The sequence below is a fragment of the Bos taurus genome, chromosome 15 (genome assembly GCF_002263795.3).
Source record: "Bos taurus isolate L1 Dominette 01449 registration number 42190680 breed Hereford chromosome 15, ARS-UCD2.0, whole genome shotgun sequence".
NCBI lineage: Eukaryota > Metazoa > Chordata > Mammalia > Artiodactyla > Bovidae > Bos > Bos taurus.
Window position 1 is genome coordinate 56,285,441 of NC_037342.1, and position 20,944 is coordinate 56,306,384.

The 20,944-nt window shown below is 37.8% G+C and overlaps 1 protein-coding gene across 4 annotated transcripts in view; it reads left to right on the forward strand.

Moving 5' to 3' along the window:
- Positions 1-20,944, forward strand: part of ACER3 (alkaline ceramidase 3) — a 157,692-nt gene that overhangs the window by 38,634 nt on the left and 98,114 nt on the right. For all 4 annotated transcript variants that reach the window (XM_005216317.5, XM_024975532.2, NM_001102285.1 and 1 more), the window contains 1 exon segment: positions 16,081-16,191. In XM_005216317.5, coding sequence (XP_005216374.1) covers positions 16,081-16,191 — 111 coding nt within the window.

Consider the following 20,944-nt stretch of genomic DNA (forward strand, 5'->3'; position numbering starts at 1 on the left):
CACCTGTATACGTGTACATAAATAAGGATTTCACTGAAACACTGTTTAATAGAAAAACGTAGGAAACAGCCTAGAATGTCCATTAAAATGAGAATCAGATCAGATCAGTCGCTCAGTCGTGTCCGACTCTTTGCAACCCCATGAATCGCAGCACGCCAGGCCTCCCTGTCCATCACCAACTCCCGGAGTTCACTGAGACTCACGTCCATCGAGTCAGTGATGCCATCCAGCCATCTCATCCTCTGTCGTCCCTTTCTCCTCCTGCCCCCAATCCCTCCCAGCATCAGAGTCTTTTCCAATGAGTCAACTCTTCGCATGAGGTGGCCAAAGTACTGGAGTTTCAGCTTTAGCATCATTCCTTAGATATGTAAAATTTAGTATATTCCTATAATAGCATACTGTACAGTAATTTTAAAGAAATGAACTAGAGCATCCTTCAAACTATCTACTGGATCTCTCAATTATAATTTTTATTAATAAAAACTATTGGTGGGGGGCTTCCCTGTTGCTTCAGTAGTAAAAAATCTGCTGCCAATGCAGGAGACACTGGTTTGATCTCTGATCCAGGAAGATCCCACACACAGCAGAGCAACACAACTACTGAGCCTGTGCTCTAGAGCCTGTGCTCTGCATCGAGAGAAGCACTATAGTGAGAAGCCCACACGCTGCAACTGGAGAGTAGCCTCTGCTCACAACTAGAGTAAAGCCCGTGCAGCCACAAAGACCCAGCACAGCCAAAAATAGCTAACTAAATAAAAATTATATAAAGCAAAACAAAAACTATTGGTGGAATGATATATGCAGAGTTACTCTATTTAGGTAAACATCAAAAGCACAAAGCTAAACTGTATGTTTATGGACACATATGTAAAATAATTTTTAAATGAATTTCAGTAATGCATACCAAAGTAACACCAGCCACTACCTCTGGAAGTCTGTAAAGGGAAGTTGAACTGGAGAGATGGGTAATTTTGACTTTATCTGTAATATTAATAGTTTATTCCCTTTATTAAAGTAAAAACCTTGAGGCAGACAAGACAAAATATAAGCAGTGATCAGCTCTAGGCAGTAGATGTGTTGGTACCATTATTCTTTTTTCTACATTTTAAAGTTTCTGAAATTAAAGTTCATGTTGTGTAGCATGACTCCTACTTTTCTTCACCCATTCCTAGAGAAGGAGTGGATCAGTAATAATGTTTTATGATACAGATTGGGCCAGGAACCAGTTTTTATAAGAAATACCAGTACTTGCTGTTTAGCAATTTTTGTGCTGTTACCCAGTGATTGCTTCTGCATTTGAAAGTCTTCTGTAAAGTACAACTCACCAGATATGATTTCAAATGAATCTATTGTGAAACCTGTGGTATTTATTTGCTGCTGCTACTGCTAAGTCGCTTCAGTCGTGTCCGACTCTGTGTGACCCCATGGACTGCAGCCTACCAGGCTCCTCCGTCCATGGGATTTTCCAGGCAAGAGTACTGGAGTGGGTTCCCATTGCCTTCTCGGAGAAAGAGGTACAGAGTTGTTGGTTTAACACAATGAGGTGTTGGTGAACTTTTAGGATCTAATACATAGGGTAAAGGAGTGACCTAATGATATGCAAGTTAAAAAGTTTACTCTTAAAGTCTGAGAAATTGACAGAAGCAGCCTGTATGTGCATCTGCTGTTGCTGCTAAGTCGGGTCAGTCATATCCGACTCTGTGAGACCCCATAGACGGCAGCCCACCAGGCTCCTCTGTCCCTGGGATTCTCCAGGCAAGAATACTGGAGTGGGTTGCCATTTCCTTCTCCAGGTATTTATCTAACTTGTTCTTAGTGGACTTGCTGCTGGTATGATTGTATCTGTTTCTCTGGTTACATCTTTCATATTGTTGGCAACAAGGATAACAATCTCATGTGGTGACTTTGAGTGCTTTCATTTTTTTTTCCTTCTTCCTTTTTAACTGTTCAGATTTACAAGACTATTTTCAAAGAAAATAAGCCAACAGTGTCCAGGTTTATGAAATTATTGTTGCTTATCATGATACTGTTGTTGTTGAGTAACAAAGTCCGACTCTTTTGTAACCTCATGGACTGTAGCCCACCAGGCTCCTCTGTCCATGGGATTTCCCAGGCAGGAAGACTGGAGTGGGTTGCCATTTCCTTTTCCAGGGTATCTTCCTGACCCAGGGATTGAACCCGAGTCTCTTGTGTCTCTGCATTGGCAGGCAGATTCTTTACCATGCATCATCAAGGAAGCCTTTAACCATGGTATACCAACTATAATTTTCACAATAAATATTAGAATAACCACTTCTTATTTTTTTTTTTAAGATTATGTATAGATTCCAATGAATCTATTACTGTTTTTTCTAAGAAATGATTATAGGTGTATATTTTTCTAAATTCTTTCACAGTATTAGAATAAAACTGTTATATCTTATTACAGAATAAAATCTTAGGAGGAGAGGTAACATTTGTTGTGTACCAACTCAGTGTACTTTTGTAGCATTTTATCATAATGATAGGTATTATGCCTAATGTACATATGAGGAGATTAAGCCTTAAGGTTGTTAAATGGCCTGAATAAGCTTTTCATAAAATATACTATTAATAAACAAAAATAAAAATGTATAGACAAAAATAGTTCAGTAATCCAAAGAAATATAATGATATATAATTTTTCATCTCTTAAATAAGATACTGTATTGTTCAGTTTTAGGGTTATAGTGTGATCACTCACCCTTACATACTACTAATAGAATACTTGTTCCAATCATTCTGGAAAGCAGCTTGGATTTACTCTCTTAACAACATATATAACATACAGCAGTGCTAATTATATTTATCATATATATATTACGTTCCTATATGATCTCGTGCTAGTGGTAAAGAACCTGCCTGCCAATGCAAGAGACATAAGAGACTCAGGTTGGTTCCCTGGGCCAGGAAGATCCCCTGGAGAAGGGCAGGGCAACCCACTCCAGTATTCTTGCCTAGAGCATCCCATGGACAGAGGAGCCTGGTGGGCTACAGTCCATGGGTTCTCACAGAGTTGGACATGACTGAAGCAACTTAGCATACACATTGTAGAACAGCCATCTTATAATGAAGTTTGTACCTTTTCTATTAATTTATTTTTAAAGTATAATTGACCTACAATGCTGTGTTAGTTCCTGGTATACAAACTACATAGTGATTTGATTACTTCTAGATGTTTCAAAATGATAAATCTAGTTACCATCTGTTACCATACAAAGATGTTAAGTAATTACTGGCTGTAATAATCACCACACTGTACATTTCATACCAGTGACCTATTTATTTTGTAACTGGAACTTTGTACCTCTTGATCTCCCTCACCTATCCACTCCCCACCCCGCCCCATCCTTATTCCTTCTGCCAACCGACTGTTTGTTCTTTTATCTATGAGTCTGTTTTTGTTTTGTTATGTTTATTCATTTGTTTTATTTTCTCAGATTCCACATATAAGTGAAATCATACAGTATTTGTCTTTCTCTCTCTGACATATTTCACTTAGCATAATACCCTCCAAGTCCATCCATGTTGAACATGTCAAAATTGCAGTTCTTAATTTCTGTGTAGTAGTTCATCGTGTGTTTGTGTACGCGTGCATCTTTATGTGTATCTCACGTATTTTTTTTAGCTTTTATTTATTTTGGCCACGCCATTTGGCTTGCCAGGATCTCAGTTCCCCACCCAGAGACTGAACCTGGGCCACAAAAGTGAGAGCCCAGAATCCTAACCACCAGCCACCAGAGAACTCCCACATCTTTTTATTCATTTGTTGATAGACACTCAGGTTGTTTCCATATCTTTTCTGTTGTAAATAAGGCTGCTATGAACACTGGGGTGCCTGTATCTTTTTGAATTAGTGTTTCATTTTTTCAGATACATACCCAGGCATGGATATATATGCTGGGTCGTAAGGTGGTTCTATTTTTAGTTTTTGAAGAACCACCACAGTGTATGGGGGTTACCTTTTTTCTACATCCTCGATAACATTTGCTTTTTGTGTTTTTTTTTGTTTTTTTTTTTTATATGTAATTGTAGCCATTCTGCTGGTGTGGGGTGATATCTCCTTTTTGTTGGTTTTAATTTGTACTTCTTTGATAATTAAGGATGTTGAGCATCTTTTTCTGTGCCTGTTGGCATCTGTATGTCTTTCCTAGATAAATGTCTAATCAGGTCTTCTTCCCACCTTTTAAATGGGTTGTTTGTTTTTTAATATTTTATTTATTTTTTTGACTACATTTGGTGTTAGTTGTGGCACATGAGATCTTTGTTGCAGCATCCAGGATCTTTCTTTGCAGTGCTAGGCTCCAGAGTTCTTGGGCTCAGTAGCTGTGCTCATTGGCTTAGTTGCCCTATGGTGTGTAGGATCTTAGTTCCCTAACCAAGGCTTGAACACACTTCCTCTGCATTGGAAGGCATATTCTTAACCACTGGACCACCATGGAATTCCCTGTTTGTTTCTTATGTTGAGTTGTATGAACTGTTTACGTATTTTTTATGTTAACTCTTTATCAGTCATATTATGTGTTAATATCTTCTTCCATTTGGTAGGTGCCCCTTTCTTTTGTTGATGATTTATTTCACTGTGCAAAAGCTTTTTAGTTTGATATTGTCCCATTTGTTTATTTTTTTATTTTTGTTATCCTTGCCTGAAGAGCCACATCCAAAAAATATTGCGAAGACTAATGTCAAAGAGCAAAGAGCATGCTGCCTATCTTTTTTTCTAGAAGTTTTATGGTTTTAGATCTTACATTTAAGTCTTTAATCCATTTTGAGTTTATTTTTATATGGTTTGATTGTTTTGCATGTATTAATAGCTGTCCAGTTTTCCCCAACACCATTTGAGAGGCTGTCTTTTCCCCATTATATGGTTTTGCCTCCTTGTCATAGATTGGTTGTCCACATAAGTAGGGATTCGTTTCTGGGCTCTGTTCTGTTCCGTTGGTCTATGTGTCTGTTTTTGTGCTAGTACCATGCTGATTTGATTACTGCAGCTTTGTAATATAGTTTAAATCAGGGAGCATGATAGTTCCAGCTTTGTTCTTCTTTCTGAAGATTGTTTTGGCTATTCAGAGTTTTTGTGTTTCCATACAAATTTTAGAATTATGTGTTCTAGCTTTGTGACAGATGCCATTAGTATTTTGATGGGTGTTGCCCTACATCTGTAGATTGCCTTGAGTAGAATGGTTACTTTAACAATATTAAGTCTTCCAACCCATGAGCATGGTGTATCTTTCCGTCTATGTTGTCTTTAATTTCTTTCATCAGTATCTTACAGTTTTCCAAGTACAATTCTTCCTTAGTTAGATTTACTCCCAGGTATTTTATTCTTTTTGATCTGATTGTAAATGAGATTGTTTTCTTAATTTCACTTTCTGGTAGTTCATTGTTAGTGTATAGAAATGCAACAAATTTCTATTTTTTAATTTTGTATCCTACAACTTTACCAAATTCATTAATGAATTCCAGTAGTTTTCTGGTGGTGTCATTAGGATGTTGTGTATGGTATTATGTCATTTGCTAACAGTGACAGTTTTACTTCTTTTTTTTCAACTTTGATTCTTTTTATTTCCTTTTCTTGTCTTGATTGCTGTGGTTAGGACTTTAAAAACTATGTTGAATAAAAATGGTGGGAGTGGGCATCCTTGTCTTGTTCTTGATCTTAAAGGAAATGCTTTCAGATTTTCACCCTTGAGTAAGATGCTGGCTGTGGGCTAATCATATATGGCCTTTATCACTTTCCTTTAGGGCAGTTAAAGAAAAAGGTTATAGAACTCTAATCACTCATATTTGGTGGACGAAATCCCTGAGTCTTGATCAGAGTAACTTGGAGGTAGTGTAACAGCCATTTTTTTCCCCTTGTGCCTAATATAAATGAGAATAAGTTATTTTAAAAACATTGTTTGCATTTTTTAAGTCAGCTTAGGAAATTTTTATGCCATTGTAAAAAACTTAATGAAAATAAATTATAAAATATGGATGCGTGTCCTTGGTGAGATTTTAATAGTAATAAGTAGCTTGCATTTTTATTAAAGTTAGTCTAAAGTTTTAAATGCATTGCACATTCATGATTTTTAAGAGATGCATTTCAACTCTAAGTAAATGAAAAATTATAGTGAAATTAGCCAGAAGAATGAATGTTAAATTAATTTGAGGGTAAAGAATGGCTCAATTATATCATAATTGAATTGCATCTAAAATAATGTCACTTTGGTTTTAAGTACCTTTACTATTTTGTGAATTTGTTACTAGTTTGATTTGTGTGAGGGCAGAGTCTATCTGGTTTTCCTTTGTATTCTCTTACAGTGCCTTTCAGAGTAGATGCTCAGTAAGTATTTGCTGTTGAATGAATGGGTAAATGTAAGGCAACTGCTCTTAAAAAATTTAACTTAAAGAGATAATACATAAATATCTATATTCTGATTTAGTGAAAAGAGCTATCTGTGGAAGACAGTCTATGCTAAGTGCCAGATGAGAGATTAGAACAGTAAGTGCTATAAGAAGAGAATGATCATTTTCAGTAGGATAATTAGGCAAAACTGACTTTATTGAGTTGAGCCCTGCAAAGAAACTTTTAATCAAAATGGAGAGGAAGTGGGGATTATAAAAAAATCTTGATTTCATCAAATATTTCTCCAGCGAGTTTAAGACTGTCTTATTTCCCTTGTTTTCCTGACTCTCTTCTTCTCTGCCATGCTTATCTGTTAACTATTAATTCTCACTGTTCAGCTCTCATCTTTGACCCTTCTTGAAAGCAGTTATTATATACAGGTAAGGCTCTTTTTGAGCTTCCCTTGTGGCTTAGCGAGCTTCCCAGGTGGCACTAATGGTAAAGAACCCACCTGCCTATACAAGAGACATAAGAGACACAGTTTTGATCCTTGGGCTGGGAAGATTCCCCTGGAGGAGGACACAGCAACCCACTCCAGTATTCATGCTTGGAGAATCCCATGGACAGAGCAGCCTGGCAGGCTATATATAGTCCATAGCGTCATAAAGAGTCAGAGAGACTGAAGCAATTTAGTATGCACTCAGGGTGGCTTTGTGGTAAAGAATCTGCTTGCAATGCAGGGGACATGGGTTCAATCCCTGAGTTGGGAGAGCCCCTGCAGAAGGAAATGGCAACCCACTCGAGTATTTTTGTTTGGGAAATCCCATGGAGAGAGGAGTATGGCGGGTAACAGTCCATGGGGTCACAAGAGTTGAGCACCACTTGCCGACTAAACTACCACCAGTGCTCTTTTTGCTATTCTTTCCCGCCCTATAACCGCTGTCCTGTTAGGCAAGAGTTCACCTGAGCTGTAATTGATAGGAGCTCCCCAGTTCTCTCACGTCTTTACTCCTATGTTTTTGGCCTTTCTTCCCAAATCTAAAATGTACTTCTTCTTGAATTTAATGTGATTATTTCCATTTTTATTATATGTAATTTTAAAATATTTTTGTTAAAACTTAAATGCAATAAAGTGAAAGTGTGAGATGTTTTTAAAAAATAATGTGAAAAAACAATTTTCATAAATTAAATAATGTTTTGAAGCTACTGTATGTGCTGCAGAGGAAAAAAGGTGCTTCTTGTATTGATAATGATAAATACTTACCTTTCCTTCTTTCAAGACAGGTCAAGTGCTACGTCCTTACTGAAGCCCTTCTTGGGTTCCCTCTGTATACTGTTTGTGCTGTTTCATCCTGCCATTCTCCGTTACTGGTTGCTTATCTGTTTGTCTTTCCTACTAAATTGTGTGTGTGTGTGTGTGTGTGTGTGTGTATACTTTCTCAGGACAGGAACCAGGGTTGCTAACCTTTCTTCCTATCTCCTGACTCAGTGCTTTGCCCATAAAAAATTCTTAATGAATGTTTGTCAAATTGAATTTGCTTTGTGTTTATCACTTTTTAAAGACAAACCTGTATTGGTTTTTTGTTTTTATTCTGTTATCTGTCTTAATTAAAAACTGCTAAGGAGGGACTTCCCAGGTGCTCCAGTGGTTAAGACTTCGCCTTCCAATGCAGGAGGTACAGGTTTGATCCCTGGTCAGGGAGCTAAGATCCCATATACCTTGTGGCCAAAAAACCAAAACATAAGACAGAAGCAGTACTGTAACAAATTTAGCAAAGACTTAAAAAAAAAATAGCTGCTAAGGAGCACCTGTAACACACACACACACATGTACATATATGTATATTTTAAACTTGGTGAATCAGAATACTCAACTTTCCTTGTCTGGATTGGAAGACGGACTTTCTCCCTTGTGACAACTGCTCTTGAACTGATTTAAGTATTAAGACAATTCCCAGGCAGCACTTAATTTTTAGCACAGGAAGATTGTGGAAGTTCCTATATAATGTTCCATGGATCTTTCTCATATCAGAAATAATCTTTATATTGTGTTATTTGGTTGTATTTATTTTCATCATTTTAATTATTTAAATAGTATTTTCCTGTGTTTTATAGGTCAAGAAACTAAGACTTAAGCGTAAATAAATCGCCAGATTCACACAGAAAGTGCTAATAGGTATAAACAGAATGTTGCCTTCTATAATTGAGGAGATTAAATGAGTTGATTTCCCTTTTTCCAGCTCCAAAGACTCTGAAGCTCTGAGAGTCTTTTACATTATTTGAACACTTGGATAGGCAGTAAAATATTTGACAAAATGAACTTGCTTTGAGGAAGGTACGAGGTTGCTTTCAGGCTCAAACGGGTAACTGATTTCATCTAGCTCATTTGCTAACTGCTTGGGAGGGCTCCTTGGCAGTGGCAGTGAAGCAGTATAGATCACTTTTTCAGCTTCACCAGGTTTTAATGGTTCTCTTTTTTCACCCTTAGCTCTGGGTAGTGGTTATACAATTGTAAATACAGCTGAGCTGTAAATTGTCTACTCTGTTGCCCCAGGACTCATGTATTTTGCCCAATTTAGGAGCCGTTTTAAGACTGCTGAGCGCACTGTAGGCTCCACCTACTGTCATGCTGAAGCTACTGCATCTTCATTCAGCATTGCTACTGCTACTGCGAAGTCATTCAGCATTATTTCAAACTTAACTCTTTTGCACATTACCTGTTTCCCCTGACCTTCTTTCTTATACTTTAGATACTTGAGTTTTCTTATCATTTGCTAAAAGATGACTTTACCGATTAATAAATTTTGAAATTACTGAAATGTTGTCAGCCTCACCCATAATTTGTATTGAGAGGAGAATTCAAAGACTATGTTTCAGAGTATAAAAATACCATAGTTTTTAGAGTTAAAAAAATCCCTTTTGTCCATATCCAAACAGGATTCCCTCTAGAAAAAAAAAAAAGATTTTTCCTACTTTAAAGTTTTAGTATACTATTGTGTGGTATATGAATGAATCTCTAGTTTTACTTCTGAGGGGAAAAACCCTGTTTTAATTGAATTTTCTGGAAGCAGCTCAAGATCAATTAAACTCTTAGTAGAAGAAATCTAGCCTTTATTTTCTATAATTATATTATTAATATTTTAATCTTAAATTATAAAAACAGGATAACCACATTGTAGAAAAAAAAAATCCATTGCTTTACTATCTTAAAACTCTCTTACTTTGGTGCTTGGGGAACCATCACCAAGCATAGTTTGGCCCAGCAATAATAAACATATGTTTTGGTAAAAACATAGTTTTATCATTGTTATCAATGAGTTATCAGTATATTATCTCTTGGATCTAAATTCATCATTCATTGCGTGGTCTGTGAAAATGGACCTGTGCGGTTTAAATTTGTTTCCTTTGCCAACTAGCCAGATGTTAAATTTTGTCAGTAGAGGGCGCTGGAGAGACATTGCAAGAGGAAGTTTCCCTTCCTGGTTCTGGTGTGCTGGCTTGGTGGCTTCTTAAGTGCCTGACCCTTGCCGTGTAAGTGTTCATCCAGCTTCTGTCCCATGCAGTGCCCAGATCCTGAAGCTTACGTGGCTTCTCCAGTGCCACCTCATTCACTACTGCAGTCAGCAGCACCAGTGGCCATTAGCTTCCCACTCCAGGTGATCACTTTTCCCTGGCATCCTAGAGGGCAGATTAAGGACAAGTTCCTAAGGGTGTTTGATATTCACTCTTGCCATCTCCTGTTTGACCACTTCTGATTTACCTTGATTCATGGCCCTAACATTCCAGTTTCCTATGCAAAATTCAGACTTAAATTGAGGAAAGTAGGGAAAACCACTAGACCTAAATCAATAACCTCAGATATGCAGATGACACCACCCTTATGGCAGAAAGTGAAGAGGAACTAAAAAGCCTCTTGATGAAAGTGAAAGTGGAGAGTGAAAAAGTTGGCTTAAAGCTCAACCAACATCTAGAAAACGAAGATCATGGCATCCGGTCCCATCACTTCATGGGAAATAGATGGGGAAACAGTGTCAGACTTTCTTTTGGGGGGCTCCAAAATCACTGCAGATGGTGACTGCAGCCATGAAATTAAAAGATGCTTACTCCTTGGAAGGAAAGTTATGACCAACCTAGATAGCATATTCAAAAGCAGAGACATTACTTTGCCAACAAAGGTTCGTCTAGTCAAGGCTATGGTTTTTCCTGTGGTCATGTATGGATGTGAGAGTTGGACTGTGAAGAAGGCTGAGTGCCGAAGAATTGATGCTTTTAAACTGTGATGTTGGAGAAGACTCTTGAGAGTCCCTTGGACTGCAAGGAGATCCAACCAGTCCATTCTGAAGGAGATCAGCCCTGGAATTTCTTTGGAAGGACTGATGCTAAAGCTGAAACTCCAGTACTTTGGCCACCTCATGCGAAGAGTTGACTCATTGGAAAAGGCTGATTCTGGGAGGGCTTGGGGGCAGGAGGAGAAGGGGACGACAGAGGATGAGATGGCTGGATGGCATCACTGACTCGATGGACGTGAGTCTGGGTGAACTCCAGGAGCTGGTGATGGACAGGGAGGCCTGGTGTGCTGTGATTCATGGGGTCGCAAAGAGTTGGACACGACTGAGTGACTGAACTGAACTGAAATCAAATCCCTTACTATTATACAGTAGAAGTGACAAATAGAATCAAGGGATTAGATCTGACAGACAAAGTGCCTGAAGAACTATGGATAGAGGTTCCTAACATTGTGTAGGTGGTGGTGATCAGAACCATCCCCAAGAAGAAGATATGCAAAAAGGCAAAACGGTTGTCTCAGGAGGCCTTACAAATAGCTGAGAAAAGAAGAGAAGTGAAAGACAAAGGAGAAGAAGAAAGATATCCATCTGAAGAATAGAAAGGAGAGATAAGAAAGCCTTCCTAAGTGATCAGTGCAAAGAAATAGAGGAAAACAATAGAATGGGAAAGACTAAGATCTCTTCAAGATAATTAGAAATACCAAGGAAACAAAGATAGGCATGATAAAGGACAGAAATGGTATGGACCTCACAGAAGCAGAAGATATTAAGATGAGTTGGCGAGAATATACAGATCAGATCAGATCAGTCGCTCAGTCGTGTCCGACTCTTTGCGACCCCATGAATCACAGCACGCCAGGCCTCCCTGTCCATCACCAACTCCCAGAGTTCACTCAGACTCACGTTCATCAAGTCAGTGATGCCATCCAGCCATCTCATCCTCTGTCGTCCCCTTCTCCTCCTGCCCCCAATCCCTCCCAGCATCAGAGTCTTTTCCAATGAGTCAACTCTTCGCATGAGGTGGCCAAAGTACTGGAGTTTCAGCTTTAGCATCATTCCTTCCAAAGAAATCCCAGGGCTGATCTCCTTCAGAATGGACTGGTTGGATCTCCTTGCAGTTTCCAAGGGACTCTCAAGAGTCTTCTCCAACACCACAGTTCAAAAGCATCAATTCTTTGGTGCTCAGCCTTCTTCACAGTCCAACTCTCACATCCATACATGACCACAGGAAAAACCATAGCCTTGACTGGACGAACAGAACAATACAAAAAAAGATCTTAATGACCCAGGTAACTACAATGGTGTGATCACTCACCTAGAGCCAGACATCCTGGAATGTGAAGTCAAGTGGGCCTTAGGAAGCATCACTATGAACAAAGCTAGTGGAGGTGATGGAATTCCAGTTGAGCTATTTCAAATCCTTAAAGATGTTGCTGTGAAAGTGCTGCACTCAATATGCCAACAAATTTGGAAAACTCAGCAGTGGCCGCAGGACTGGAAAAGGTCAGTTTTCATTCCAATCCCAAAGAAAGGCAATGCCAAAGAATGCTCAAACTACCACACAGTTGCACTCATCTCACATGCTAGTAAAGTAATGCTCAAAATTCTCCAAGCTAGGCTTTAACAGTACATTAACCAAGAACCTCCAGATGTTCAAGCTAGATTTAGAAAAGGCAGAGGAACCAGAGGTCAAATTGCTAACATCCATTGAATCATTGAAAAAGCAAGAGAGTTCTGGAAAAACATCTACTTCTGCTTTATTGGCTACACTAAAGCCTTTGACTGTGTGGATCACAACAAACTGTGGAAAATTCTTCAAGAGATGGGGAATACCAGACCACCTTACCTGCCTCCTGAGAAACCTGTATTGCAGGTCAAGAAGCAGCAGAACTGGACATGGAACAACAAACTGGTTCCAAACTGGGAAAGGAGTATGTCAAGGCTATATATTGTCACCCTGTTAACTTACATGTAGAGTGCATCATGCAAAATCCTGGGCTGGATGAAGCACAAGCTGGGATCAAGATTGTTGGGAGAAATATCAATAATCTCAGATACGGAGATGACACTGCCCTTATGGCAGAAAGTGAAGAGGAACTGAAGAGTCTCTTGATGAAAGTGAAAGCGGAGAGTGAAAAAGCTGGCTTAAAACTCAACATTCAAAAAGCACAGATCATGGCATCTGGTCCCATCACTTCGTGGCGAATAGATGGGTAAACAATGGAAACAGTGACAGACTTTATTTTTTTTGGAGCTCCAAAATCACTGCAGTTGGTGAGTGCAGCCATGAAATTAAAAGACGGTTGCTCTTTGGAAGAAAAGCTATGACCAACCTAGACAGCATATTAAAAAGCAGAGACATTACTTTGTCGACCAAGGTCCGTCTAGTCAAAGCTATGGTTTCTCCAGTAGTTGTGTATGGATGTGAGAGTTGGACCGTGAAGAAAGCTGAGTGTTGAAGAATTGATGTTTTTGAACTGTGGTGTTGGAGATGACTCTTAAGCATCCCTTGGACTGCAAGGAGATCAAACCAGTCAATCCTAAAGAAAATAAACCCTGAAAATTCACTGGGTGGATTGATGCTGAAGCTGAATCTTTGGCCACCTGATGCAAAGAGCTGACTCATTAGGGAAAACCCTGATGCTGGAAAAGATTGAAGGCAGGAGGAAAAGGGAACGATAGAGGATGAGATGGTTGAATGGCATCACTGACTCGATGGACGTGAATTTGAGAAAGCTCTGGGAGTTGATGATGGACAGGGAAGCCTGGCACGGTGTAGTCCATGGGGTTGCAAAGAGCTGGACACGACTGAGTGATTGAACTGAACTGAGCAGTCTTTTGGGCTTCCCAGGTGGCACTAGTGGTAAAGAACCTGCTTGCTGATGCAGGAGACACAGGTTCCATCCCTGGGTCAGGAAGATCCCCTGGAGAAGGGCATGGCAACCCGCTTCAATATTCTTGCCTGGAGAATCCCACGAACAGAGGAGCCTGGTGGACTGCATTCCATAGGGTTGCAAAGAGTCGGATGACTGAAGCAACTTAGTACAGCTCAGCCAATCTCTCATTACTACAATTCCCTCTTATATTTAATGACTCTTTATAGCAAACTTTTCCTGTTCAAATAACTGTGGCTTGTCTCTCTTGATTGGACCCAGACTAATAGCATTTTTAACCAAAAATTTCAGTCTGTGATAAGTTTTTGTACATTCTTTTTGTTCAGTAAATTTAAATTAGTATGTATTTATCCTCTTGTTTACAAAGTCATTTCATATCAATTATTCTTTAAATTATCTTTTTAAAAACAACCTTTTATTCTTCTTGATTTAAAGTCTTATCTTCTTTTTTTTTAAATTTTATTTTATTTTTAAACTTTACAATATTGTATTAGTTTTGCCAAATATCGAAATGAATCCGCCACAGGTATACCTGTGTTCCCCATCCTGAACCCTCCTCCCTCCTCCCTCCCCATACCCTCCCTCTGGGTCGTCCCAGTGCACCAGCCCCAAGCATCCAGTATCGTGCATCGAACCTGGACTGGCGACTCGTTTCATACATGATATTATACATGTTTCAATGCCATTTTCCCAAATCTCCCCACCCTCTCCCTCTCCCACAGAGTCCATAAGACTGATCTATACATCAGTGTCTCTTTTGCTGTCTCGTACACAGGGTTATTGTTACCATCTTTCTAAATTCCATATATATGTGTTAGTATACTGTATGGGTGTTTTTCTTTCTGGCTTAATTCACTCTGTATAATAGGTTCCAGTTTCATCCATCTCATTAGAACTGATTCAAATGTATTCTTTTTGTAGTCTTATCTTCTTGACTGTTTAATCTTTTTGCTTTTGTGGTTAATTGTTTTTGTGTCCTATTGAAAAACTCTTTGCTACTTCAAGGTCATGAAGATGTTCTCCCATGTTTTCTTCTAAAAATTATACTGTTCTACCTTTCACATTTAGATCTGTAGTACATCTGGAATTTATTTTTTGTATAAGAAGTGTGAGGTTGGGGTCCAGGTTCATTTTTTTTCCCATGTAAATTAAATATCCAATTGATCCATTTACCTTTATTGAAAAGATTATCTTTTTCATACTGTATTCAGGGTCGTGTTTGTCATGAATCAAGTGGCTAAATTTTAGATTGTTCTTGCAATCTTATTTGTTCTACTTCTTTATCTTCTTAATAGGCCTTGATATCTAGTTGTATAAATACTCTAGTTTTGTTGGTACACAAGATGTCTTGACTCTTTTTGGCCTTTTAAATTTTCATATACAGTTTAGAATCAGGTTATCAATTTGTTCCCCAAAAACCTGCTGGGAGTTTTATTAGTATTATATCTTGCACACCTTTTGTTAGATTTGTACCTAGGTATATGACATGTGCTGAGGTTATTGTAAGTTATATCTGTAGCACCACAGCTGTAGTTAGATTGTCAGTCTAACTAGAGTCAACAATGTCTTTAATTTAATACTGTTATTAGCTGTATATAGAGATAGGGTAGGTATAAAATCTGTCTTATCTGGATGCCCAGTTGTACTCAAATACACAGTCAAGTAGAAAGAAAGAATTCATCAGGAGTACAGACGAAAAAGGAAGTCACATACAAAAAATTCAGACTAGCTTTAAACTTCTTCATAGTAATATTCAGTCTGGAAGACAGTATAATAGTACTTACCAACTTTTGAAAAAAAGACACCAAAATTTTATAACTAAGTTATCTTTTGAGTATAAAGGCAAAAGACAATATTCTCAAGCACTTAGGAAGTCAAGGAATACAGTACCTATAAATCCTTGAAGAAACTTCATGAAGATGAATGATGAAATCTAAACAAGTAAAATGTTTTTTTTTAAGGCAAAATGGACCACTCTTTCAGAAGCTTTGGTATAAGCTGCTTTTTCCAACTCAATTTTTGTTGTTATCTTTGAGGTTTATTCTGAGATACTTTTGCTTTTTACCTTGAGAATTTAGTTCTCTAGTGGATGTTCTGATTGAAAATTCTTAGTTTCATTTGTTTGAAAGTATCTTTGTTTTGCTTCAATATCTATAAGAAATTTTTGTTGAGGAGAAAATTATTTTCCTTTAGCACCTTTTAAATATCTTTCCATCATCTTTCTAAGAAGTCACCTACTTGATTTTTGCTAAAGGCTGACTGTGTATCTTTAAGTGCATGTCTGTGTGCTTAGTCACTCAGTGGTGTCCAACTCTTTGTGACCCCACCGACTGTAGCCCACCAGGCTCCTCTGCCCCTGGGATTTTCTAGACAAGAGTACTGGAGTGACTTGCCATTTCCTTCTCCAGAGGATCTTCCCAACCCAGGGACCGAACCCATGTCTCCTGCGTCTTCTGCATTGGCAGGTGAAATCTGTAGCACTGAGCCACCTCCTTTTAATTTAAATTAATATTGATTAATCTCATTATCTTCTTGTGCTTTTCTTTTCCTGTAGGGAATACAGTGAGTAACCTGATTATGATTTTACCTCCAATTTTTGGTGCGATGCAGAGTGTTAGAAGTGGACTGGAAAAGCGGTACATTGCTTCTTATTTAGCACTCACAGGTATGTATAACACTTCATCTAAGAATGATGTAAAAAAATGATGTACAGGATTCAAACAGTCGGTTTTTCTTATTCATTCTTAAAATTGTAGCATATTCTGAAAGTTCTGAATAAAATTACACCAATCTTGCCAGTATTTGAACTGTATTTTGAGTAAATTTAAAAAAAAACCACAAGATATTTCAAGCATCCAGAAAAGAACAAGGATAATATAGCAAATATACCTATGTATCCTACCTTCCTCCTTTGTCAGGTCTTAATATTTTGGAATATTTGTTTCAGATTTTACTTTTTCCTTTTTAAAGAAATAAACGTAAAAAGTTAACGCTTTGTTTGTATTCCTGCCTGATTTTATTCCCATCTTCCTCCCTGCTCACCCTGCTAGAGTTATAAAATTTTTTGTAAAGACTATTCTATCGTATCTAACTTTTTACAGCTTACTCCTATTCTCTACCTGTTTATGAGACAGAGACTGTATCTTAGTTATATTTGTATACTGGTTGTCTGGCAAGTTAGTGGTCCTCAATAAATGTGACATGGAGTATAAGTGAACTTTATCAGAGTCTAAGATGGAAAAATCACTCTTTCATGTTCATGCATTACCATCATAAAAACAAAACTAGCAAAGAAAGTAGGTTCTAGTCTGTATTTTATATAACTTTCTAAGCTAAACAGTTTCTTTGGTTTTAATTCAAGGTAGATATTATTTACACAGTAATATTTATCTAATTACCACAAAACTGTAAGATATAGTGTATCATATCTGATTCTATATAATCATATTAGTCACTGTGTATGAGACTTTTTCCAGTGGTCATGTATGGATGTGAGAGATGGACTTTAAAGAAAGCTGAGTGCTGAAGAATTGATGCTTTTGAACTGTGGTGTTGGAGAAGACTCTTGAGAGTCCCTTGTTTTGCAAGAAGATCCACCCAGTCCATCCTAAAGGAAATCAGTCCTGAATATTCATTGGAAGGACTGATGCTAAAGCTGAAACTCCAATACTTTGGCCACCTCATGAGAAGAACTGACTCATTTGAAAAGACCCTGATGCTGGGAAAGATTGAAGGTGGGAGGAGAGGGGGATGACAGAGGATGAGATGGTTGGATGGCATCACTGACTCAATGGACATGATTTTGGATAAACTCCTGGAGTTGGTGATGGACAGGGAATCCTGGTGTGCTGCAGTCCATGGGGTCACAAAGAGTCGGACACGCCTGAGCAACTGAACTGAACTGATGAGAGAGTTTAATTTTTGTGTCTCTTATGTAGTGTTTTGAGAAAGTTACTTGATTGATCTTCAGTAGGAAGACTTGTTCACAAACTTAACCCTTTGCTTTATTTCCTGGGGTGTTTTAAGAATGTTTGTAAAATCCTGACAAATCACAATCAGTAATAACAGAATAAAAAGATTTGAGGGACTTCCAAGTTGCCTTAGAATAATACTGACCTTAGAGTTTGTCCTCTCATCCTTGTGGACAACCGTACAGATTAGAAGGAAAGTAAATAAGCCACTTTTAGCTCACACTTTCAGCCTTACTGAAAGAAAAAGAATACTATGAACTTCAGATAATTTTTAAACATGAAATAAATACCAAATTCTAACAGAACTGTCTTTAATGTTTTAGACTTTGGGAGGTTTGAAAAACTATGTGGAAAAGAGGAGAGAAGATTTGAGGACTTAGTCTGACAAAACACCAAGAGAAAGGGAAAGTTTCACCATAAATGCAAAATTTCTGAAAACATTCTAAGAGCTGGTAAATCATAGTAGTGGCAAGTACACAGTAAAAGACTTGAAAGTATGCGAGGCCTCATGTGGCAGTTTTGAAAAGGTATTGCTTCTGGGAAAGGAGATAGCCTTTGGAGATGTGTTGGAAAAGAATGAAGTTAGAGGCAGGAATTAAGATCCTACTGAAACAAAATAACTAAAATACATTAGACCCTTCTCCCTGCTTGGCCCTCTCCCCCTGCTCCCAAAACAAACACATATATATGAAAAGGGAATGTAACCTTCTTTATTCAGAAGGGGGCAGTCTCAAACTAGGAATCTTTTAAGCCACCCCAAACCTTTACTCTTTCCACAAAATAGACCCCACCAAAGTCAGTCTGCATCTATGCAGTTACTGTAATAAGAAAACAGAAAATGAGAATCAATACCTTTTGATTCGTGGTTATTCTTTTCCCACTACTAATTATAAAGCAGAAAGAAACTGCAGCACGATATTCCTAACTGAATTAGCCTCAAACCAAAAATGGATAAAAATTTAAAAACTAATAACACCAATAAAAATTAATTAAAAAATATTAACGGAAACAGCTTCCTCACCTCCCAAAAGAAATAAAATTAAATTGATTAAACTTAGGAAAGAAATGAATCCTGAATTACAACGCGTTGAGTATTTAATAAAGACTGTTTAAGAAAGGAAAAAGAAAAAGACACAGCAAGAGAATGAAAATGAGATAAAGAAATAAAGAGTCAGAGAAAAAGTACTGAAATGGAAGACAGGCAAAGAAGATTCAATATAATTTAATTGAAGTTCCTGAAAAAGGAAAATAAAACAATGATACAGATCTTATATTTAAAACTATAGTTTTAAAAATAATTTGAAAGATGACTTTTTGAAAATGGAAGAAGACCTGAATCTAGATTTTGAAAGATGCATTTTTGTATTGTAAAACTGACTTGGAATGGTCAACTCTGAAAAAGACTAGTAAGATTACTGGATTTTAAAAATGAAAAAAAAAAATTCTCACAGCTCTAGGGAAGAAGACCAGATTACTCATAAGGGCAAGAAAATTAGACTGGCACTAGACTTCAGCAACATAGAAAAGAAAAGCATCAGTGTAACTGCGTTTTTAGTGCAAACCAAGGATTTTATATCCTAACCAAATTGTTTTTCAGGTATCTAGGTTGTGGAAAAACAGTTTTAAACATACAAGTACTCATTGAAAACTACACACATGACTCCTTCCAGATGAATCCATGAGTATTGCTCTGTCTAATTTAGTAGCTGCTAGCCACATGGCACCCCACTCCAGTACTCTTGCCTGGAAAATCCCATGGATGGAGGAGCCTGGTAGGCTGCAGTCCATGGGGTCGCTAAGAGTTGGACACGATTGAGCGACTTCCCTTTCACTTTTCACTTCCACTCATTGGAGAAGGAAATGGCAACCCACTCCAGTGTTCTTGCCTGGAGAATCCCAGGAATGGGGGAGCCTGGCGGGCTTCCATCTATGGGGTCAAACAGAGTCGGACATGACTGAAGTGACTTAGCAGCAGCAGCAGCAGCCACATGTGGCAGTTTAAATTTAAATAAATGAAAGTTAAATAAAATGTAAATTTCAGTTCCTCTGTCACATTAGCCATGTTTCAAGTGCTTAGTACCCAAATATGGCTTATGGCTGCCACGTTGGGCAGTGCAGATATAAAACATCACCTTCAGTACAGAAAGCTCTATTGACTGTGTTGTCTGGAGAACGATGTTCATTCAACTAGGAGAAAACTAGGCAGACTTGGGCAAAATGTCTGATAATGAACTTTTAATACATTTAACTATAAATCTAAGATTAAAACAATGATAGGATAAGGACCAAAGAATAGTGTATGGACATTATATGGTCTAGTAAAATAGAATAACAATATTTTAATATGCTACAATTCAGTACAAGACAAATGAGGTGAACAAAATATATCAACCAATATCTGGAAGACCTAAAGAGCATAACCAATAAAGTTGATTTTATGACTTTATGCTCAGAGAAGGCAATGGCACCCCACTCCAGTACTCTTGCCTGGAAAATCCCATGGGCAGAGGAGCCTGGTAGGCTGCAGTCCATGGGGTCGCTATGAGTCGGACACGACTGAGCGACTTCACTTTCACTTTTCACTTTCATGCACTGGAGAAATGGCAACCCACTCCAGTGTTCTTGCCTGGAGAATCCCAGGGACAGGGAAGCCTGGCGGGCTGCCGTCTATGGGGTCGCACAGAGTCGGACACGACTGAAGCAACTTAGCAGCAGCGGCAGCATGGCTTTATGCTGAAGTTTACACCTTGAGAACAGAATATATCCTCTTTTGAAGTATGCATAGAACATTTATAAAAACAAAACAGTAAGTTCTATTAAGTAGAAATATTAAAACAACATCCTCTGGTCATAGTGCATCCATGCTAGAAATTAACAACAAATTCAAACCATAAAAAAACTCTTGCTATTTAAAATTTTAAATCTTCTACTAACTCTTGGTTGAAAGGGAATATAGAAATGAAAATTACAGGATTCCTAAAATACAGTTGCAACAAAAAGTCTGCATATCAGAATCTATGGAGATTTATATAAAGCCACCATCAGAGGATAATCCATAGGCTTAAACAAAGAATAATAAAAGATAAAAATGAAAAGTGAAAAATTAATTAAAATCCCAACTCTAAAGGCAAGAAAAAGACCATAAAATAAAGATAAAAGCAGAAAGTGACAAGATAGAGAACAGAAAACTGTAGATCTAATTAACAAATCAAAATCTATTTTTTTAAGAAAAAAGTAGACAACTAGCTAACTTTAGAAGAAAGAAGCAAGGACTTCCCTGGCTGTCCAATGGTTAAAACTCTGTGCTTCCAGTGCAGGGAATGCTGTTTTGATCCCTGGTCAGGGAACTAAGATCCCACATGCCATTTCATATGGCCAAAAATAAATGAATCAATAATTTTTTAAAAAAGCAAACATGAACACTGAAATAAGAAATGGGGACTTCCC